General features: G+C 37.9%; 1 protein-coding gene across 4 annotated transcripts in view; it reads right to left on the bottom strand.

The window, feature by feature from the left end:
- CD109 (CD109 molecule) overlaps nucleotides 1-24510 on the bottom strand; it is a 70773-nt gene that overhangs the window by 32446 nt on the left and 13817 nt on the right. For 3 of the 4 annotated variants that reach the window (XM_032104830.1, XM_032104828.1, XM_032104827.1), the window contains exons 3-18: nucleotides 23139-23167; nucleotides 19311-19541; nucleotides 19042-19167; nucleotides 12522-12561; nucleotides 11941-12025; nucleotides 9508-9604; nucleotides 8317-8452; nucleotides 7370-7479; nucleotides 5438-5677; nucleotides 5002-5103; nucleotides 4849-4911; nucleotides 3182-3358; nucleotides 2158-2310; nucleotides 1353-1427; nucleotides 851-911; nucleotides 194-329 (exon numbers count right to left, since the gene is read on the bottom strand). In XM_032104830.1, coding sequence (XP_031960721.1) covers nucleotides 194-329; nucleotides 851-911; nucleotides 1353-1427; nucleotides 2158-2310; nucleotides 3182-3358; nucleotides 4849-4911; nucleotides 5002-5103; nucleotides 5438-5677; nucleotides 7370-7479; nucleotides 8317-8452; nucleotides 9508-9604; nucleotides 11941-12025; nucleotides 12522-12561; nucleotides 19042-19167; nucleotides 19311-19541; nucleotides 23139-23167 — 1861 coding nt within the window. The remainder of the gene's footprint in view (nucleotides 1-193; nucleotides 330-850; nucleotides 912-1352; nucleotides 1428-2157; nucleotides 2311-3181; nucleotides 3359-4848; nucleotides 4912-5001; nucleotides 5104-5437; nucleotides 5678-7369; nucleotides 7480-8316; nucleotides 8453-9507; nucleotides 9605-11940; nucleotides 12026-12521; nucleotides 12562-19041; nucleotides 19168-19310; nucleotides 19542-23138; nucleotides 23168-24510) is intronic. The other variant, XM_032104829.1, reaches the window with a different exon arrangement.

Here is a 24510-nt window from a genome sequence, read left to right as displayed (position 1 = left end):
TCTTGTGCAGTTGTACAACTCCTCATTTTTCCGATTTTCAGTCTCACTTGTGGCCTCTAGGTGGTAGCAGAATATAAATAATGCTACATTTTAAAGCAGTGTTCTTCAGCACTGGTGCAGAATGCTACTGAAACCTACAAAAAATAAAAAACCTGCAAATGCAAATCAGTTTCCATTTGCTTCTAAATTATACCTCATTTCAGTGTCGATCCAAAGCCAAGTCTCTGGAAAATGTGTCCTCACATAGAGATTGCTGAAATCAGGAGGTCCATTTTTAGATACCGGCATATCATCACCGAAACCATCCTCTATAGGTATCATTCCACCATCTACAAAATAAAAAATACTGTCCTACCTACAAATATCTATATTTAGAAAACTCTAATAAATGCAATTAAGAAAATTCAAATTAATATACTGTTTGGACTAATCTATAGCTTTTTACATATGGTAAAACTACTGTGTGACACTAGGATCTTTTTTATTTTAAGAATAAAAAAGTTTCACACCAATTTCTACAGGGCCTCTGTGGAGTGCTTATGAAACAGAGGCCATGCAGTTTGGCTACACATGACAAACCACTAAAACATGTATCAGCTGGAACTGCATATGAAAACTCCACTCACCCTCAGGCTTTTAAGGGGTAATGTCACTGCAGTGAAAAAGGAAAATTTCTAAAATGCTGATGGTATGAATTTTGTGTGTCTGGAACCTTTGAAATGGTAATAGTTTGTAAGGCTGGATGCAACCTATATGCAGCACAGTAAGAAGACATAATAGGGGCCCTATCCCATGGACCTCCTTCCCCACTCAGTAAACTAGATTTGACTACATTTGTTGTATTACTTACAAAGAAAATGTTCCTTATCCTCCTCAAGAACTGCATCAGTTGATACCCAAAGGCTGCATTTCTGGATAAAATTTATACAGTATATCTCAATACAGGACATTCAAGACATCAACAGTGCTTATCTATTTTCTTTTTCTCTTCTTTCTTTTTAAGTAAATAAAGTCATAAAGCAAGCATAGAACTAAAGCAAATAATATACAGGAACCATACAAAATGGAGGTGATATGAATCTGAGTATTTCCATAATGACTGAAAACTTTTCAAAGTGAAGACTGTATCAAGCATAAAGCAACCTGTATTTATGGAAGTATAAATATATTCCTTGGCATTCAGAGTATTACATATTGACTAAATTCACACTTCAAAACTCATATAAGCCATGAAAACAGTACATTGTCTATAGTTACAAAAGTTAGAAAGTTCACTTTTTTCTGGCAAGTGATGTGCAAATCACTAAGCAGTAAAAAAACCAACAGCCTAGAATTATGAAAAAATAAAGTACCTGAAATACACCAGAAGAACCTCTGACCAGGGGGAAATACTGCACTGTGCTGTATAAATTGAGCTCATGGAGGACCTAAGAAAAAAATAAAAAATCATCCAAAGACTGAATGCCAACTACAGTTTTAAGAACTTTCACTGTTGCTAATTCATACAGCTGTACCACAAGCTGTAGCTTGCTTAGCTCTCATGCCAAAGAGAAGAGTCTGTGACAGGATGAAGGGGGTTAGGTTGCAGTGGTTTTACGATTAATGGAAGGGTGACCAAGACCATCTATACGCCTAGAACAGAGCCTACAGCCCATCGATATTTTATGGCACTTAGGCTACGTACTTCGAGCACTTTAGGAATAATATATATTGCAAGCTCTTTCAAACTGTAGATGCAGTAGAGCTTCTGCAAGTAAAGGTAATTTAAAAGTATGAATAATTATTCTGCCCTCCCAAGAATAAAAATTCTTCATTTTATATTATTAAATTTAAATAACACAAAACACAAATCATTAGGGTTTTTTTTTCCTAACTTCTTTGTCTTTTCTGAATGAAGAAACTGCCAAGTCTTAATAGTTTATCAAATGAAAAACAATGAAGTATTGACTGGAATTCAAAATGCTGTGTCTATTACCTTTTAAGCCTTACAGTCATTGCTGCTCATATTACTTGCAAAAGTAAAAAACATTTGCGTAATTACAGCCTAAAAATCATGCTCAAAGAACATTACCTGTTCAGCATATAATCTGTAACATTTCCACAAACATACATATTTCATACACACAATAATGAAAACCTTTTTTCCCATATACTTACAGATTCTTCTGTTATGTCACTACCTTCTCCCAGAAGCTTTGTACTTCTATCAACAACTGAAAGTCCAATTACTGATCCTGGCTCTGTTGTACTGATTTTAAGGGAGACTTTCTCAGATGGCTTGACCTTATCTTTGCTCCAAGAGATTTTAATCTAGAAAAAAGTGAAACACAGCACTGATTTAAATTCTACTGTGATAATTACAGCTGTTAACAACTCTCAGAAAGTAGTTTTTTTAGATTATTTGGCTATAATTAAGACCCTGGATTTGCTTTTCCTAGAACATTTGGGACACTGGGGACCTCTGAGAGTCTTTTTCCTAGGACTTTTGGTAACTTGGATAAATCGTGAGGCAAATGGAGACATTTTTCATGCAGCAAGACAAACAGGCTCCCTACTGATGTCTGGTTATAAGTGTTAAAGTCTACAGACGAGAGAAAGAATTTGAACTTATCCAGGCTTTGGATGGTGCCACCTATAAAAAATTATAGTGAGGCTTTTATTTGCACAAAGGACCAAATCTCATCCTAGTAAATAAGCTTGAAAAATCAATTCATTGATGCACTAGGCATTTTCCCACTCTTCTTCAAACTTTTTTGAGTTAAAGCATTGACAGTCCCATGAAACACAAACACTGGTCACAATGTGACCACTAATTGGCTAGAACAAAGTCTTCATAAACATTTACAATTCTGCCCTTAGAGCACTCACGATACCTTGTCACTATATTAGCCAGAGGAATCTTTGGCTCAGTAATTGACCAAACTATTAAAAATACGAGGAGATGCTGTGCATCTGTTTATGTGGAAAACACAGCACCAGTAGAAACGACTTGCAAATATGCAAAAACTGGACCCTAACTGCACTGGTATTATCAAAAGTCTTTCCAAAGACTTGCACAAACCTCAGATTAGATCCTCAATGAAAAAAGTTTTTACAGTTACAATCCTATGATCTAAAATACTGTTTGCCACACAACACCCAGACAAAAACATGGTCTCAGACACAAGTTCAATACAATTACCTTGTCATCCAAAGCAGGCTGGATAGGGACAGTGAGAGCATCATTTACAACAACTCCAAGCTCATCTACATAGAATACAAGTATAGATATCAAAGGAGCCCAGGAATTTTCTGCTGTTAAAGAGAATGTTTCTGTAGCCTTTGTGCCAAAAGCCATAATTTGTTCCTTAGATAATACCTGAAGGAGAAAAAAATGTAACACTCAAACTGTTGGTATCCTCAGTATGTCATAAGCTCAACAATTCTTTCTACAAGTAGCTGCTGGAGACACATAGCTGTGATTCATTGGGTTTTTTTTACTAAGTGGTAGACCAGTTCTGTGAAAATGGGCATGGTAGGTAATATAATATTTAAATAATAGATTTCTTTTAATAATGATAATTCTTTTTCTGTGTTTTAATTCCTGTATCACTACGGACAAGTAAAGAACTACAACAAGTGTACACATATGCTATGAGAACATAAAAATACAACAGTAATAGGGTTGGCTCACGTGGGTCATCTGTAACAGCATTTGAGTTTGGATCAGACATATAGTTTTAAAAGCAAACCTCCAAAACATCCTACTTAGAACACTTTGGTTTGCCTCACGGAGAGTGTGAACTGGGGTCTAGTAATCGCTCCAGTTAAAAGCAGGCATTCATTTTAACAGATCAGATTAGAGCTAGTATGAAGCTACCTCAAAATACCTGGATTTCAGATCCACAGCAACCATTTTTCACTCTAAATTTGTTCCTACATAGACTTACTAATAAAGACGGAGAGATGAAAGGCAGTTCCTTGCCTTTGGTTGCATAGACCTGATTTATATTAAACCTTCTAGAGAGTGTTTCTATTCTAGAAAATACATAAGAATGCCCAAATTTTACATGTATTTGTATATAGGTTTTCCTAATTCAGTTTACTGTTAAAGTCTGTGAAAGAAAAAGAATATAGCTAACATGGTCACTAAGATGCAGACTGTGAACAAGACAGGCACATGTTAAAGACAGGATAGGAAACTTATGATGGTATATGTAATAAATCTTTCCATTCAGATACTGGAAGATACAGTAGAGCAGCTGAGCAATTAAACAGGCCACTACCCAAGACATTTATTTTAAAATGCTTCCTGTGAATTTCCCTTGTTAACAATGCCACTCTGTCCACTCAACCATCTGTTTCCTCAGCAGGCAGCTCTTCTCACCCTGTACCCACACGCTCAGCCTGACAGCCCCGAATCTGCATACGGGCTCCACCAGGCCCCTGCTTCCACCTGCATCTGCAGGATCTGCTGACAAAGCCACAGTCTGGGCTGCTCCTGGGACATCCTAGTCCCTTCTCCCACTGCAGGTGCTCTGCACAGTCAGAAACAGTATTGTTCTCACAGTTGTGCCTTATCTCACATCTGCAAGCAGAAATAACCCAACACCCAGATCAGAGAAGCACTTTTTCCAGAAGCACCTCCTTACAGTGCCAGGGGCATTCCTCCTAGGTAGAAAAATAGAGCTCTCTTTCATAAAGTACCATCCTAGTGGAAAGGAAGTTTTTTGAGCCTCCTCTTTCACAAAGGACAATTAAAAAATGCTGAATCTCTCTAATGTTTAATCACATTCCACTCACTGGAGTATTTCTCAAGTTGGTAAAAGTCACCTTGGATTGTCCCCATATGTAAAACCAGTAACTTACCAGATAGTGGTACTCTCTAACTGGCTTGTTGCTTGCAATACTCAGCTCAAAAGGCTTCCCAGCCTAGGAAAAGCACATGATTCATATGGATGAGTATGGAAAAACAATGAGTAACTTCGTTTTTATCGTGGCAAGTTTTGTCTCAGACTGTACCTTTATATCCTGGCTCTTTGTTTTAACCTGGAGATAAGTCTGACTGGGGGAACTGAACACGTCATAAACACCTATGTCAGTCTTACTGCTGAGGAACTCTGCCTGTGAGACAGTGCAAAAAAAAAACCTCTTAACAAAACAGCAAAATCCGTGGTGTTCATGTATGTTGTACTGTTTACAAGAGCACGGCACCCATAGTAAAAGACCACTTTATGCTTGCTTTGGGTGTCTGGGTTTTTCTCTTTTGATATCTTAGTTCCCATTTGACAAGATCCATCAGTCTCTTTCCAGCTGTAACATATATAAAACATGAAGTAACAAAAATAACAATAGGTGACATGTCAGCTATTGCAGATACCAGGACAGCATATCACTGATCCTGGCTCACGCAATTTAGTGTGGCAACACTCCAAAGCAGCATGTTACAAAGCATTACCTGAACTCTCAGAGTTTTTGTATCAGACAGGATTGGAAACTCAACATCAATTACTCCATTTTCTGGGACTGTGTAGTTCAGGACATGGACTGTCAGATTTCTCTCCTCTGTTGCCTCATTTTCCAGATGAGAAAGTGAAGAGTGATGGAAAAGCAGGTCTGACTGTTGAGCAGTGATTGTTACAAGATTCTGCCTCTCATCAGCTGTCAGCTGGTTGCTATCAGAACGTGACACCTTTAGCTAAACAAAAAGAAAGAAAACACTTATCAAACCCATCGAGAAAGGGTAAAGCTAAAATGCACAACACATAGCATATAACAATATATTTGCACTCACATCATATCAAGAAAAATAAGGTATCCTCAGACTTCTCACACATCAATAGCTTTATTTTTGCTCCCTATAAACACTGCAAGTAGGCAAGTCAGGCAAGAACAAAATTATTCATAACCCCAGGGAATAAAGAGTAAGATGGAACTGAAAGGAGACGTGACGCACTTCAGCTCTCCCAATTACTCTTGTAGTTGAAAATGTTTGTGTCTCAGGTAAATTATACATATCCCACCTACAGTCTGAATACATAACTTTATCACCACCACAAGAAAGGGCAACCTAACATTTACATCATGTGGGAAAAGGAGTCAGATGAGCAGAGCTGGTGCTGAGTCAGATGTGTTTATGAATTCATCAAATGAGTTGAAGACTGAAACCAGGCCGAAAATCAACAGTGTGCAACCTCTTCATCATACATCAATCAGCACTGCAACTTACAACCTTTATGCCCACATTCAAGCAGATTTTCATCCAGTAAAATCATTCTTATTCTGAACTATACACCACCAAAAAAATCAACTTTTACATTTAAAAGCGCTGATGTTTCCCTTTTCAGTCCATAGATGTCACTGCACTACCTCTCCTCCTCAGCCATGATTTTCCTATTCTCTCTCTGAAGACCATATGCAGGTCTCCACTTATCAGTCACAGCAGCAGCTGCTCATTCACACTTCTTTGGGAGCATAACTGATACTTTCCTGTCTGCCAGCTGCAAGACTTGCCAGATGCCTCAGCTGTCTCTCACTCAAGTAATCTTTGGAAGAGGAGAAAAAAACAGGTGGATTCAAACTGGGATACTGTCAAGGAAAATGAAAAGCACAAAACCCAAAAGCCCAAATGATCAGGTGAGCATAAAGCTACACCTTGAGCCTACTCTTGAATCTACTCTGGAAGAGTATATTCAGCCTAAATCACTGCTATTTAGGTCTCACTTCTATACAGTAAAAGCTCAAGAATTGTAAAATGGATTTTCAAGCAAAATGCAGTGATACAATCTGCAACCTCTGCAAAATGTACAAATATTGAATGCAGATGAGGGACAGAATGAAGAACACGAAATACTTCTATGAGTGGACTGCAGCTGGCATGAAAAGGGACAGGAGGCAGAAAGAACACCTTCACTTGAGAGCAATGTGGTTCGACGAGTTTTAACTGAATTATGTAAAAGCTGCTGAAGTAGATAAATGCACTATATAAAGTATATATTTGTGTGTCTCTGTGTGTATATATATAAACATACACAGAGTTAGACATAAAAAGGTTTGGAACTCAATAACTAATCTGCTGTTTCAAAACACAGTCACCTAATGGAAAAGAACCAGCTAGGGAAGATTTCTCTTCCATTAGAATGCTGAGAAACTGTACTCACATATATCCTACCAAGACTACAGCATTCCTTGCCACTTTACCCTTTTCTAGAGCAAATGCCTCCAAATTTACTATTTGCTGATATGTATTGTGAAAAAAAGAAGGAATTTGAAAACCAATCTGTAAATTACACTTAAAAATCCAAGGCAAACCTTGCCATATAAGCATAGAGGAGAAGTCACATTTTCTTATCCACAGATGATAATCAAGATGATAAACAAGAGAACTTACAGTAGCTATGAAGTTCAGAGAAGGCTTTATAACTCTGGAGTAGTCTAGAAATTCAATAAAATAGTCACTTTGCTTTGGAAATATGATGGTACTTGAATTTTGGGAGATTCCTGTAGAATAGTTGTATGTGTTTAGATAACATGCATTTAACACATATATTACTTTAGCAGCAATACAATTTATTCCCCGAGTTTGAAATAATTCTATCCTATGTTTCCCCATTTCCACTCCTATCATTCTTCATCCTTCTAGCTGAACATCAGTACAAAGGTGGTATATGTTCTGGTACTGCCTGCTAGAACTATAAGGCTATGTCAGAATGACACAAGGAAGGAACTTACTAAATCCCAAATCAGCCAGCTTCAGCTTGCCAGAGTTTCTACAGAAAGTCTGTAATGAAATCTAGTTTCAGGGACAGGCAGAAATTTTGTATACGGTTTTTTTTTTCTAATGTGCAAGGTGCAGTGGAACATGAACTCACAAAAGCCCCTCAGTTTGCAAATCAGTCCATCTAGAAGGGGTTAGACTGTGGACAACATAGGACCAGGGAACTCTTTCTACTAATGTGGCTTACAAATACCCAAAGTCAGGCAAGTTTATGATTAAACCTAAATTTGTTAAAATTCAGGCTAATGCTAGCAATTCTTTATGCCTGCTCTTCTCATCAAAAAGGATCAGTTACTGACTTTAAGCTCTCATCAGAATGTATTTCTTGGCTATTTAATCAATCATTTAGCATAGAACTCTATTCAACTGAGTTAACAGCTGGTTAAACTATTTAATTTCTAGGCAAGCAATGCTCAGATAATATATCTACATGTGGATGGTTTGTGCTGACATCAGTACGTGATACTTTTCTAGTGCTCCAAGCTCTTCCACACAGCAGTAAGGCCTTCCAGCCCCACCTACTCTGGATTTCCCTCAGCAGACCTCACACAGCCACATACCTGTGAGTGACTCAGTCACCACTGCGATCATTTCTATCGGCTCTATGTAATCGCTGTCACCTTGGTGCCACGACTGCTCAGCATTCAAGTTTTGCAACATAAGCTTGTTACAGGTTACATTCACAGATCCATTTATCTGCAATGTTGGAAAAAATAATTGTTGAGCCAGAAAAGCCAAGGGGCACCCTTCTGTCTACAATAGCTTATTTCTGGTTAAGCCCTGTAGCTCTCTCCATATACAAATTTTGGAGTGTCAACACCAGAAAACTATGAATGCTGACCCTTTATTTTTTTGCTGTCAGCAACCATTTTTATTGAATCCAGTAGAAGTTCACTACTTCTTTAGAGGCAACAATACTTTATGGAAAAAGTTAATTTTTTTTTTCCTAATTTCTAGAATTATCCATTTCTACATGGCTAGCGCCATGGTACCTAAGCTTTAGAGAAAAATTCAATGAACAAGTTCCTGCCTGAGAAGAGGGGTACACCCTATTCAGCATCTGAGCTCAGAGTTTCTGTAGACTAAGTGCTGCTGAAGGCACGGAAGTCAGACAACGGCTAAAGTCAGCAAACAGAAAATTACAGTCACCTCTTGTAGCAAAACTTTAACCTTTTTTAAACACAGTCCACATCTCAAAAGTAAAATGTCTGATTTTTCAAAAAGAATGCAATTAATCTATCACCTCTTTTAAGTGCTCAGATTGAAACTGTATGTCGTTTTAAATTTCACACTTCAGGTTACAATTACTGCAGCAGCTCAAATGTAATTGCTGGCAATTAGTAGGCAAAATGCTTTGGTTTCTACCATGCTAGAGCTCCACCTAGACACTTGGAGCGTTCTCCTCTGGCCTTGTGACACAGAGCTCAGTGTGCGGCGGCACACGGCCAGGGAGCAATCCTTAGTATGAGTCCTCCAGCACCTATGTGGCTCCTGGAAAATTTTTTTACCAGGGTCAACTGGTACTCTCCAAAATAACTTCTAGGCACAGGCAAAGGGAGCACAGGTGCCAAGAATCATTCTCAACAAGCAGTCTGAATGTACATGCTTTAGGCTGGAAATTAAAGAGAGTTTAACACTCTCCATGCAAGTCACTCCACAGACCATGCCAGCTGAACTGGGCACTCAGGAATGGTCCCAGGTGTCACTTAAACCACAACAGGACACAAACAAACTGCTAAGAGATGACTCACCTCCACTGTTGTTGTTATATTTCTCTTGTTTGTCCAGTAAGAGACAGAAAGGCAAGTGACTGTTACAGTTCCCTTTACTGGCTTTCCATACGTGTACCTGAAACACAACAGGCAAAGTCAAACAACACTGCACCACCCTCCAGGGCCTGGGCTCCTGAAGAGCTCTCAAGGCAAAAGATCCTACTAAAATACTAATCTCTGGCCTCAAAAAATGGCTAGAACACATTTTTCCTTTGAAACATGGAGTTTGCAACACTGAGACCAGTTTATCAACACTAAAGATGGAAGCCCAAAACCAGGAGAAGATACACAGTGCTTCTCTTTCCTGCACACAAGCTGTACAAACCTATTAAAATTATTATGGGCTGTACAATGTACAAAAGTTAACTATCCTAAGCTAAAAGCTGGAAGCAAGTTATTGAATAGAACACTGATGTAGCATCATAACTAATATGCAGTAGACTTAAAACGGGACGTGGGAAGTGTAAGTATTTTGTTTACCAGATACTGCTAACACGAAATGAGGTATTTCCAGATATTTGTTAATAATTATTACTAATTATTTAGTAGTCACAGTCTCAAGAAATTATTGCAAACAATGTCCAGCTGGGGCAAATCTGAAAACTGTAACTTACTCCCTTCTTAGGATGACAGTAGCAACCTGCAGTCACTGAGCAGCAATGAAATAAAAATTTTGTATAAATGTTTCCAAGTCATACTTAAGAGAAACCATGACATTTTCACATTGCAACAGAGAAGTGAGGGCAGAGAGGAATGACATAGGGACAGACAGGACACCTAAAATCATTCCAGTCCTCAGCAGTAATACATGCAGGTGTGATAACTTTAAAGTACTTTAAATCATTATGCAGCCACTTAAGTAATATCAAAGCTGAAAAGCAGACAAAGAAAAATCAAACAGCATAGTTACAGGAATAACTCTGATAACACTGTCTTGTATTTGAACTCAGTCTTTCTAATCAGACCTAATTATAGTCATAAGTTTCCATTAACCTTGAAATGATACTGCCATTGGGCGGCATCCCTGTACTTAATCTAATAATACTCCAGAGAAGAAAAAGGGTTTTATGACATCTGCAAGTGTAAGGGGAGTAAAAACTCTTGGTATAAATAAGCGTTATGTCTATAAAAACAGTCACCAGGAATGAAGTCATTCTCTATGAATAATTACGATGAATCAGGAAAACTTTGTCACTGCTGGGATTCAATCTCAGGTGATTCACTGCTGTCTAAGTATGAATTTATTGCAGCAGCCAGGTACACTTTCAAATACTTTATGAGTATACCAAATGAAAGAGTCAAGTATCCTGTGGAAGGATCCTGTGGAACAACTTAAGAAACCAAATATTACCTGGCATATAGTGGATTCCAAAAGCAAAGCAGAATGGGGGAAAAAAAAGGCAAGGGAAACGGTTTTTTAAAATTCCCCCTTAGGAGATTCACAGAATCATAGAATGGTTTGAGATGAAAGGGATCTTAAAGGTCCTTGCCGTGGACAGGGATGCCACCCATTAGATCAGGTTGCTCAGGGCCCCATCCAACCTAGCCTTGATAGTTTATAATATCAGGTTGCATGGATTCTACAAAACAAAGTGTTTTCTAAAAGTTCAAACATTTAATTTAAATAGCTTGCTACACAATCATTTCTGCATTTCACTTATAAATGGAGTGCTTCTTCAGAAGGTATGTATTTTTAGGCATTAGATAACCCACAAAAGACCCTTTATGTTGGTCTTGGATAGATATATCAAGTAGGTCTACCTGACTCTCATCTTCAAAAATAAAACTAATTTCTCTTTGAGATTAATGCATGGTAAATTTTTGTGTAGATATTTGCTCAGCTGAAAAATAAAATATTGTTTACACAAGAGTCTACACTGAAGCCTCTTCTGAATTTCTCAAGAGCTTTTAATTCTTTACCCATTTACAGGTATAGGTATTTTGATAGGAGAAACCCATACTCAAAATCCACAATGTTGATTTATTAGAACAAGAAGGATGTTCACAGAAGTTTGCCTAATCTTCCAAGTAGTCTAATAAAATATAGCTACTCTACCTACAGACCTGAATGTGGTAAATTAGAAAGTACCATAAAAGAACTATAAGAACAAGCAAAAAGTATCAAAATACATATTACAAGCAAAAAACTTAAGATTTTCAAATAAGGTAGCTGAAAATGTATAGCTATACTCAAGAAGTGCTTACCAGACCAAAAGTACTTACTAGAAATCTGAAGATCTACTGAACCTTGTTACAACAAAATCCAGTTGGATTTTGTTGGATACTAACCAACTAATTCTGAATAGATGGGGCTCTGTTAGCATTCTAAATATAAGTTTTACTTTGACACTTAGAGACCCGCAGTAAGTTTCTTAAGAGTGAGGGTGACAACAGTATCAGTGATTTACTTACCTTGCAGAGACAACACCAGTTACATCATCATCTCTCAAAGAGTAGTATAAGGGTGTTGTTATCATGACATCAAATTTTGGTAAAACTAAAAAAAAAAATTACAGAAAGGATTGAATTCACAGAAGGATTTTTTTTTTTAAGTAATAAGGGTAGAACATGTAATTTGATAAAGACTTCTAGTTTCCTAAGTTTCCTAATATAAGGTAAGATGCATTTTTAACCCAATCCCCAGACTACGACTTTTTGTTGAAAGGAGAACAAAGCATCATAAAAGCAGCCTGCACATAAGCTTGTAAGTCTGAAATATAAAACATTTAGCTTATTCAGCTTTGACAGAATCATCAGCAAGCTTCACAACCACATACTATACAGATATTCTGGGATCATTAAAACTACCAGAGATAAACAGGGCAGCTGATAAGAAGGTATTTTTTGTCAGTCTCAGAGAAGCCAAAGATTTGGAAATAAAAAGTTTTTGTGAGTATTTAAAATGTTCATGCCAGCCAAGGGAAGCTAGTATAAATTAATGGAGGATCACTACTGATTCTGATCACTACTAAATGCCCTTAAATAACACTTACCATATTCCATCACTTTAAATCTTTGATAATGAACTTGACCCTATTGAAAAAAATTCATATAAGAAAATACATACAATTGTGGTTAAATTAGTAAATTTAACATACCTTCTTGGCCAAATCCCACCCATATTCAAGTTAAACTACAATTTCTCACATGGTGTGATTTTAAATCATGTCTCAATCACTACCAGCTCCTGTAGAGACCAGTAGTATACATTTGCAAAACAGAAGGACGCAGAAGCTCATGTGAAGCAGACCGTAAGTGTATCTAATGAACAGCTTGCGCAGCTTCCAGTCTGCAGACATCTACATATGCCTGGTTTCTGTATTTAAAAAAACTGAATACCTGAGCTAGCTAGCATAAAACCACCTAGCATAAGTAGTCACAGTCATCATGATAAACCGACTGACATACCAGCAGTACCTTTGTTAGCGTATCTTAAATTAACTTCTACAAACAAGAGGCTACTACAGTGTCTATCTAGTGGACTAGACTACTTCAAAAGCACATATAATCTTATGATTCTACATTTACTCAAAAGGGGGCTGCAAACAGTCATACTTACTTCAGCAGATACTCCTGTGTTATATCTTCTTGTCTCAGCTATTTATTACTTAAAATCAAGGAAAGAAATAAAAAACCCTATAGAATGTGCTGTTACTTGTGTTCTATTTTCCTATTTTTCTAATTTTTTCACTTATTTCCTGATTTTCTTGAAGAGGGAAAAGAAGAATGAATATGGATAACCAATTGTCAGGGTACATCAAGATGTATCAGACAGGAATGACTGTTTTTGGTAAGAGAAGATAAACTGAGAACTCCTGTGGTAAAAAACCCTAGGATCAGGACCTAAGCTAGAAACAACTATAAACTTTGGTTACCTGATCAACAACTTTGCAAGTTAATCATCACAGACCAAGCCCTTTATACATCTATATTTACACACTTCCTAGCAAAATACTCCTGTCAAAGTAAAAATCAGACTGCTGCCAATTTCATTATTAAGTCACTGATCACCAAAATGACTGCCATATTTACATTCCTAGGTTTGAAAATATACATGCAGAACCAGCTATTTTCACAACATTTGTGCAAATCGTAATACGTGCAACACAAAATGCTACAGCGTTGACATGCATATATCAGCCCACAGTCAGATTACTATCAGTAACCTCAGGAACATGTATCTTAGGAAAATGACCTGTAGTGAATTCATCTCACATCTTGCTCTCTGTACAGCTTTTATTTCCAGTATTAAGTATATATGTGACCCTTGCCATAAAGCAAACCCTGAACAAAATGTTACCCCAGATAGCATGGTAGAAAAGCATCTCCCTTGAAAATAAAATTTTGTTTCACATTATCTTAGAAGTAAAAAAAAACCCAACAAAACCTACAATTAAAAACTAAGAACTGTTAAGTAGTAGAAAACAAGAGATTACAGTGAGACTAGCACAGCTGGCTGCATCTTCTCTAAAATGACAAGCTTTGTGACAGAAATGAAGCCATGCTTCATGGTTCAGGGAAAGGCAAAGACCCTACTTGGTCATCTTGATGATTTGAATACCAAGCCAGATCTCCCACTAACACACTTTTCAGCCAAGCTGGTCTGAAGTAGGACAAGTAACAGCACTTCAACCACTCTATCATTTTAATTCATTGGGGCAAGGCTGTCTCTCTGGCAAACATTGTTCAAATATACTGAAATGGAAGTTGTTAAACCAGTTTCCAGGAACAGTGGCTTTTCAGACAAGCAGTCAGTTAGTTATATATGCACAACCCCAGAGAGATTTTTAGGAGTTTTCTTTAAGATAGGAAAACAACACCATGCCTATTCCATTTTTTTTCCAGAGCTGCTTTATTCTAGTACAGGTTTTGTCTTCCATGCCTTCTCCTGCTTCTTAAGTACACTCGCCCTTCTAGACTAACATTTTGCCCTAAATCATCATTTCTTAAACTGCAGAACACCTATTGCATTCTGTGTCCATCGCCCAGAGTAAGAAAAAAGTGCCAAAAAAGAGATCCACAGAAGCGTTCTGGGATGATAAGGATGAGCTTTTCTGCAGGAGAGCCTTAGACGCTGTGGATCCTGACATCCAAGAATCCCTAACAACTACAGTCTAGATTCTGCTCTGCTGTGATGAACCGCCCTGCTTTAATTCATTAAGTCTGATCCAACAAAAGTGAGGTCACAGGAACTGTTCCCCACAGATTTCTCTTCTTTGGCAATTGAAAGTCCCTGGAATGAATCGGATCTGGGTCCACTTTCTTATTTCTTTCTGACATTGACACGCATCGCTGTTAGAGCATGGGGAAAGACTCTGGGTGTGGTCCAGGGTTTTGCCCTGGAAAAGCGCAGTGCTGGCACCGGCTGCATTCCTGGGGCTACCTCATTGTCTCACAGGCCCTGTCAGGAGCACTCCTCCGCCTTAGCTTTGCAGCTAAATAAAACAGATTTTTGTCTACACAGGACTAACAGAAGCACTTCATGATCACTTCCATGCTTTGTTTTTGCATGCAGGAAACAAACTCCAAAATGAAATTCTGTTCAAACTCAATAGCACAGTCTCCAGAAACTAAACAGAGTCCCACCAGTGTCACCACTATTTACACTAGCAGATCCTGACTGAATATCTGTGCACATTTGCAAACTACTGAATAGTCAGCCAATGCCAAAAGTTTTATGTACAGTCTGATTTTGAAGAAGTGTGACACATTTTTAAGCAATTATATATACAACATTAAACTTAATGCATCAAATGTGAAATCCATAACTGACCTAGCAGTAAAACATGACAGAATTCACTGTGGATACACTGCAATATATATTAAACCTCAAAAGCTAAAAACTTCAATATGTAAAGTATATAAACATTCCCGGTTGATTCTGAAAGTTGCTTTATAGCTGAAGCTTTAAAAAAAAAAAAAAAGTAATACTCTTAAAAATATTTTGGAAAGCCCTTGTTGCACCTGAACCATTACTACTCTTCAATATTTGATAATAAATTTATACATAACAACTTCCATAAATTAGATTACAAAATGCTGTTTAACTAGAATGAGTACCTCTGGTTGGAGGTGTATGCTACTAAAACTCAGCAACTAGAAGTCTTTCGGCAACAGGAAATATAAGATATCCAACTAAAATACAAGGTAGAGACTTGGAAACCAGACTTTAATTACTCTGTCTTGAGTTTTCCTGGAACAGCTGTACTTACACCTGAACTTCTATTAAAAAATACTACAGGATGTTTAACAGCAGCAAGCAGCCAAAACCTGATTTAAAACAGGATTCAGAGGCAGCACTTCCAAAAATCAAAACTCAGTACACTTGAAAACTGATCTGTAATCACAAGAAGGGAAATTTTATTTCATCATTTAACAACTCTTTAAAGACAAGAGGGAAATCTGAGAAAGAAAGCCTGGCTATTTAAGTAGAAAGTTCAGGTCATGGCATCAGGATAGCTAAGTCATGCAGAGATCAGTCTGGGTTTGCCATATGAAGATGTTCCTAAAGCCTGAACAGATCCATAAGCTGTGCTGGATATCAAGCAGAGCCAGAGCTGGCAGTACTAGTTAAGGATAGGTAGACATACCTATTAAAAATCCCAGTCATACACTAAGTCTTCCTTAGCAGTAAATCTAAGTTGTCAGTGACCTCTGTTATCACGAAGAGATTGGTGAATCTATGCAATTTTATATGTGACACAATAAAACCTGGACGTCCCCTTGAAAAACAGAACTGCTGCAGAAGAGAAAGGAATATCCAGGTAACAGCTAGGAATATCCACCAGGAGTCATCTACTCACTCACTAGCTTTCACTGAACACCAACTAAATCTCCACTATATCACCAACATAGAGACACCTACACAGCTTAATGTTCAAACTGAATCCCATCCCATATGATCTTGTATTTCACTGCATAAACTCCCTTGCAATCAAGAGAATAAAGTAGAGTTTCCCATTAGAAAAGTTATTTTCTTTTATTCTGAAAAGTGTCTTGCAGGTCTCATTAATCCAATGGCTGACACAGTATCAGAAAAATAGGTCTGTGAGACAATATACTAGGCAGCCTTAATGTAATAGTGTGAATATTGCAATAGTCATTTAATGTATCTTGCATATGATATCCTTATCCAATGAAGATGCTGTGTAGGCACATGCTATAGAAATAATGCATAATGCTTTGTCATTATATTCAACATGGAATTTGACAATTAAAGCGGAGCAGGTGTAAACAAAAAAGGGCCTGAAAGTAAACATAAGTATTTCTGTGCGGGACTTGGGGTTGCTGTTCTATTCCCAGAGGACAAGCACTGTAAAATAGCCAGGTTTGTCTGGACACCAAGGTCTAAAACTTTTTTAGAATAAAATATACTCTTCTTTTTGTCCTCTATTTTGATTTTAATTTTAAAGAGTTTAAACGTCAAAAGGAACCATTTAGCCTGATCTCCTTTTATCCCAGGTTTGGTTCCTTTGTATTCAGCTACTCCAGAAATCTGCACTGTTAGAATGCATCTCCCAAAAAGGCAATCATGAAGTGTTAGAGAACACCTAGAGAACTGCATCAACCACAGTAGCCAGGAGTGACCCTGTGTCTTGAGCTGACACCTAAGGCCTTTTTAGTTATCAGTTCTCGATGGAGAGTACTGTGAATTTGTCCAGGCACTTTTTGATCCCACCTGAATTTTCAGTATTCACAATAACTGCTAGTGCTGTGTTCCGCAGTTCAGTTATGATGTTTTAATCATTTTGAAATCACTCTTTACCTCCTTTACCTGATGCCCTTTAGCTCTGTGTTGAAATAGACAGGAACAAAACGTTCCCTATTTACTTTCTCCTTGTTACTCGTGACTGGAGAAACATTCCCACTCTGACATATATTTTCCAGGATCATTAACCTTCTGTAGCATAGCTAAAATTTAGAATACCATCAACTACAGTCTATTAAGGTTCCCTTCACTTGTCTCACAGCTGTTTCATTACCACAAATGAATTTACAAGGCATTTTTCTTTCAACTCTCCAATTTGTTTTTCTTTTTGGTTTTGTTTCAGGAGGGAGTGACACTCATTCAGATACTGAAAACAGCTGCCACTGTTCCTTCATCAATTATCTCCTAATTTCACCATTACTCAAGCCTTTGCAGAAAGCCCAAGCAGCATATCCCACTTTTTTGCTTGGCAAGTGAGCTGTTGAAGGAGCCCACCACTGTCACCAACCTTTGTTTCCCTGTCTGAGCCACACTTCCCCAACTTCTGAAAAGCACCTACAATAGCTGTAAGTGGGGATGGCTTGACAGCTGGATCAGTGAACTGGTCTGGTCTAGGCAAAGAAAAACACAGATGCTTTTCAATTTGGGTCACTTCCCCACTGCACTTTAGATCTCAGCCTGATGGCAGCTGCTTCAGTGTGACTGAGAGGCTGCTGAACAGGAGTCAGGGGATGGGAAGGAGTGGCAGAGCACAGGGAGGAGCGCAGGAACAACTTAATACATTTTTCCCATCACAGACAACAGCAACAACTCCACACCCACATGACAACGTATTTGAAAAATCCAGTTCTGACACTCACTTGAGCACCACCCTCACAAACCTAAGCCTACAGAAATCTATCAAACACATAAACCGGTACTGTTAAATATTACTCCCAAGTAATACATGATCACATGAGTTTTTCTCCTTTCTACCCATCATCTCCCTCATTATGTAACATTAAGCAGTCCTGTTTATACTTGCTAAATGTCTCTGAACAGCCACTGCAAGCCAAATAGGAAATGCAGTTCCCAAATTATAGGTATTTAAAAGCAGGCTGAATAAACCTGACACACAGAGTTTTGAGCAGCTAAACCTCCAGCTATTTTTGAAACATGTTCCATGGTGTATCCTTCCACAGCTTGAAGGATTGGCCTGAGAGAACTACTGCCAATAGCAACGTCCAACACAGACTCTTCCAGTTTTGTTTCGCAACAGTTCTGTATTACTAGTCACCCCTTCTGTTTTACAAAGTTATTTTTTCCTCAGTAACTCATCAGTCATTGTGAATCACTGAAACACCCCTAAAGATCAGTAAATAGTCTTGTTCTTCAACCCTTGAGACACTTGACTGGCTGCACAGCTGGCACAGCAAATTTCTGTTTATTTGCTTTCAAAATAAACGTAAGAGCATTTCACTTAAAAAGAAAAAAAACTATACTCCATGAGATCTTTCTTTTATATTAGTATTACAACCCCTCACTATTTTAATAACATTTTTATTCTGGAATCAAAACACAGACCTTAGGATAAAGTATGTATGCGGGTTTTTGTATCCTTCTCTACAAAACCATATACTACTGTCAATCTTGTGAGGTTTGCATATTATCTTTGCATAGTATCTTGCACAATATTTGACATGAGGGAAGGATTTGGTCATCTCATGAGCCATGTTTACAACTGTCTTCAGCAACGTAAGCACAATTTTATACACATCCAGCAGAAGAAATAAATCTCTCTGTGATTTGGCAATGTTAATACTCACGTTCACTTCAACCTCTATGGACCAGTCTCCTAGTGGAGGGTTCATTGATAACTGAAATTTTTTGGAAACTACACCCAAATCACCCTCCTCCATCAACCACTGCTGAATCAATTTCCTCCGAGGATCCTAGGAGAAAAGTCAAGCTGCATGTTAAATATGAGTTGCCTTGCTAGCAAGATTTAGGTAGCAATACATATGATCTGTGTTCTTCACAAATTTGGAACATATGACACATTCCAACATGTCACTATGTTCCTGTGGACACTTACTCGGATATATATATTCAGAGACACCTTGTAAGGTTTAAGATCAGGGTAGACAGTGACAATCCGGAAGAGCACATCTTGTCCTGGTTTATACATAGATTTATCAGTCTGGATGAATACAGAGCTGCTCTTTGACATGTACATCAAGCTGGTCCGGTTAGAGAAGATGCGCCGGCCATCAGCATGGCCTTCTACCAGTAATTCATAATTCCCAGAAGCACTGTTCAGAGGCAGCTTAAAAAGAAATAGTGACTCTCTGTTAGGTATCAAAAATATTCTTGAAGATACTGTTATTTAAAAAACATTTGACAAAAAGAACTAATATATACCTAAACTTCTCAATTTATGTATATTCTCAAAAAGAGAAAGGGTTTTTTTTCCATGACTTTAATGCGTTATTTCAACAATTACCTGAAAATATGTTATCAGAAGCATGTTTTCAACAGACTTCCATCTAATTCAACAGATTTCCAGGTTTTCAACAAGTATCTATGCATTCATATGCCATTCACAGTCTCACACATACATACATTGTGGTCTCTCTTTTCAGTTGTTTAGAAATTTCCTGGGTTTGATATAACGGGCTAATACTCTTCTTCATCACTTTTTTGCCAATAAATTTTCCAAAAATAAAAGATCTGAAGAAGGTATGTGTAAGCAAGATGAGCAGGACTGTAAGAGAACTTTGCACTTGTTTTTTTTACAGTCTTTAGCTTTATATCCTTTGGGGTAGAAAAATCAAACACAGAATTAATATCTCATGAGGTGAGGTACTGTTTTTCAAGAGCAACTTCACAGATTCTGTCCCATTTCAGTTTAATGATTCATAATTACAGCACATACTGTGACTCATTTAGAAAATAAAATAATTATTCTTCCCAAAATCTTAAGAAATGAAGGAACAGAAATTATATATGGTTAACTTATTTTGGACAGACATTGAAGGATTCTACAGTGCAGGCAGAAAAGACAGATGTCACTGGCAAGGAAATTTAGACCACATTAAGATCAGAGTAATCATGCACAGGTTTCTTTTCTCTCTCTCTCTCTGTGTCTTTCCAGTGCACAGCAGAAATCCAGAGCTTATCATTCAGATGCATCGCTTCATTTCCTAAAGTTAGCTGGGAGGAATCTCAGTCACAGGGGTTGAAAGGCTTAAAGCAGAGATGCTGCAGCGCATTGGAATTTTAGTTGAGCAGAGCCTTCACAGACAACCACTGACCCCAGGGACATCTCAGCCCAGATGCTGGCTTCTGTACTGCCAGAACGTCTCTTTGAAGAAAGGAAAGGGTTTTAACACAGCTAATTCCAACAAGCAGCCCTGCTGAAAAGCTTAAGAGTCACATGCTTCTGTTTGGAGTTAAAACTGTAAATCTGGAGTAAAACCTCTGAAGTTAAGACAACTAAAGCAGACAGGCTAGCATTTTTCAGCATAACATATGGAACTGAAGCACTCCTCTTGCACTGTAATGAAAATTACAGCTGTTAACTCACCAGGCACAGCACTTCAAAAGTATCCTACCAAGTCCTATAAAGAAAGGCTGAATTGCTGTCAAAGCTCATTTTAACAGCGCACAGTGAGGTAACAGGCATTCACAAACATGGGAAAATGTCACTGGGTGACAAATGAAGTAGATGCAAATGTCTGTAGAGAACACATTTCCTTCTCTGTGTGTTTACCTCTACAGAGGAATCAACTACAATTCTATTCCTCTCTGCTGACTTTCTGTTTTTAAAAACAAGCCAGGAAAAAAAAAATCAAGAAGGGGGAAAAATAAAAAGGCTCTTTTTCACCCATGAGCAGGCCTATGATGACATGGGAAGAAGACACTGCCCCTTTAAAATCTGCATCTAAAATTTAATTTTATAAATCCAAAGCTTCACACTGAAATGGATTTTGCATTTTGTTCAGCTGCAGGTTTTTGTACACACATTGCCAAGAACGTATGATTCACATATTTCAACACCCTCCAGATTCCACAACAAATATTCTGCAGTATGTTACAGCCTTAGCTACTGCATCTGTCAAATATTAGCTTATTATTACCTCAAATATTCATTTATGAATGTTAGTATTTCTTAAAGAAGCTGTAATCCCTAAAAAGCATGTAGGATTCACTACAAGAATTCCAGGACACATTATAATCACTCAAAATCAAAATGGTGAAAAATAACCTTGTTTTGTTTCATCATTGCAGTGAACTGAACTTATGGCATTATTTTAACATGCTTGCAATTATTGTCTTTGATTTCTTCTTTAAAAATCTGTAAATGCCATTTAGAGACCTCATCTATTTTCCTGTATCTCTTTCCTATCACAAATATTGATAGATTGCGTGGGTTCCTCCCTAGATTTTTACACTTTTTGTATCTCAAAAGACCTTTCCTTCCCAAAACACCGTAACAAAACTGCCTATTGTACCTTTCTTGATGCAAAGGTCAGACACAATGACGTTTGCATGGCCATGGCAGTGGATTAGGACAGCTGAGGTGCAATGTAACCCACCTTCTGTTTCGCACATCTATGCTACCAGAAACTGCACTAATATAACACTTCCACAAGGTCATTGCTACAATAATAGTAACTACTTCAGCCCCACCAACTCCTTTTCTAATATTTCTCAACCCAAATATGAGCAAGGCAGCTTTTAACACTAAGTAGTAGGAACTTGCTGCGAAAATAGTTTATCTTAGTCAAAACATCCCAAATGAATGGTATTACTATCCCCATTTTGGCACTCCTAAAACAAGAGAGAAAAAGGCCATCTCACATACTTCTGACTACACCAACCACCATCACAAGTACGTCAGACAAAGCAGCTACTGTTTCCTCTGGAAAAGATGAGGCTGAATCCAGAAACGCATCACGCACCTTCTGCTACCAGCAAATTACACTTTGGACAAAACCTAAGTCTACTGTGGCTACACAAATGAGTAAAAAAATCTTACTGTTAAAAAATGAGTCAGTTCATCCTTCAGATAGCAGCAAGAGAGGGAGGAAAGTACCCTGCCTAGTTTTAGGTGCTTGAACATTTTAAGACCTGCCCAGATTATATTAAGGCACTTGTTTAGGTTTTTTTTTTAATGAACGGAATTTTCTACATTTGCTGTAGTTCATAGAGATGTATTTCAACCTAGTAATTTTCATAATGTTGAGCTGCTCATTGTCATTGATTATCTATCTATCAAATAGTTCCAGATTATTTAATCAGAGACAGTTTATTTGAGATCAGAACTTAATCCCAGGATTAAAGGATACCCAGACTTAAGGATGACTTTGGTAAAACTTTTTTCCTGATATAAGTACATAACTCTTTAGATTGGGTTTTCAAGATGAACGTCCAGGATCACAAATTCAGGATTCATACACAACACACAATTCAAGACACACTTTTGGGGTTTTTTTATGTACTTTTACTGAATGTGCATTTCCAAACCTTTACAAAGACTGTACATAAATGTATTTTTATTTTAGTATTTCTCAACTGTTGCTCTGCACAATTTTTTCAGCTGTAATTAGCCTTCATGGTGTGTCTAAAATACAGATGTAGCTTATCAGCCAGTAAAAAAAGCCACAAATCAAATTTCTGTGTTCAAGTTTTATGATAGTTTGTGTTGATGCTGGAAATCAGCTCCCAAATTCTGTAATTACTTCAAACAAGATGCACAGCATTTGATCTGAAAAATCCTTGATTTGGTCAGTAAATACATTCATCTGAGACTGTAAAAATAACTGGGATCACATGCAAAATATATCATCGGCACCAACGGATGGCAAGTTACAGGGAGCCAACATTTTCTAAGGAAGGAGGAAATGAAAAAAATACTCACTACTGGAAGAACAAGAGTCCCAAAGGTATCTGAACAAAAAAAGAAGAAATACCACACTGTCAGAAATCTGTGAGATTAATTACCATAAACTTACCAAAACATCAACATTATCTTAGAAGAGCAGTGCTCCGCCCCCTACACAGCTGATGGAAGATGTAAGATACCTTTTGCACCGTGCAAACGTATAAACACCAGCATACAGCAACATTACTTCTCTGTTTGGTGGGGGCTGTTGTCCATGTTCACTGCTTGAACATTTTTCTTTACATTCACAGAGACTGAAACACTTTTACGATCCATTCAACCCTCTATGCCACCCAAGTTATTTTCCATTGATTCTGCAGCCCAGGTAAAGGCTAACATTTTTAAAACAATGCACAGGATTTATCACCCTTAAGCAAAAGAGCACCCAGAATTAACCTCACTGCATTACGTCACCATGGGAAAAAGTAACTAACATATCAATATATTTGGGTAAATATAACACTGCTTTAACTGTGTTTTTAGGTAATGTGGCCTCAAATATTTTTAGAATCCAAATAAATGTCCTGTTAAACTCATTACATCATGAAGCCATTAGTGCCACAGCTCTTATCTTAATTACATAATGTATTATAGAATAGAACAGAACAGAATAAAACAGAACATTCCAGCTGGAAGGGACCTACAATGATCTTATGGTCCGACTGCCTGATCACTTCAGGGCTCACAAAAAGTTAAAGCATGCTATTAAGGGCATTGTCCAAAATCCTCTTAAACACTGACAGGTTCCAGACATCAACCTCATGTCTAGGAAACCTGTTCCAGTGGTGGACCACGCTCTCAGTAAAGAAACGCTTCCTAATGTCCAGTCTGAACCTCCCCTGGTGCAGCTCTCAAGCATTCCCACACCTCCTACCACTGGATACCAGGGAGAAGAGATCACACCTCTCTCTCCACTTCCCCTCCTCCGAAAGCTGTAGATAACAATGAGAGTGCCCCTCAGTCAGATTAGAGAAACCCAAAGTCTTTAGCTGCTCCTCACAGGATGTGCCTTTGAGCCCTGTCACCAGTTTTGTCGCTGCCCTCTAGATGCACTGAAGGACTTTCTAGAACTGTGGGGCCCAGAACTGCAGAGAGTACTAAAGGTGAGGCAGTACCAAAACTGAACGCGGGTGGGATAATCACCTCTCTCGATCAGCTAGGGATGCTGTGCTTGATGCACCCCTCAAGTATGTGGTTCCCCCTTTTGACTGCCAAGGCACACTGGTGACTTGTACATGTTTCTGCTGATTCCATTCAGTTAGACCTTCTTATATCTCCTAAAAAGCAATGGGTTTATACCTATCTTTCACTCAACTGTTTCACAGAGTAAGCAAAAAAAATTATTTAT

The sequence above is a fragment of the Corvus moneduloides genome, chromosome 3 (genome assembly GCF_009650955.1).
Source record: "Corvus moneduloides isolate bCorMon1 chromosome 3, bCorMon1.pri, whole genome shotgun sequence".
Classification (NCBI taxonomy): domain Eukaryota; kingdom Metazoa; phylum Chordata; class Aves; order Passeriformes; family Corvidae; genus Corvus; species Corvus moneduloides.
This window is presented reverse-complemented; position numbering and strand designations above follow the sequence as displayed.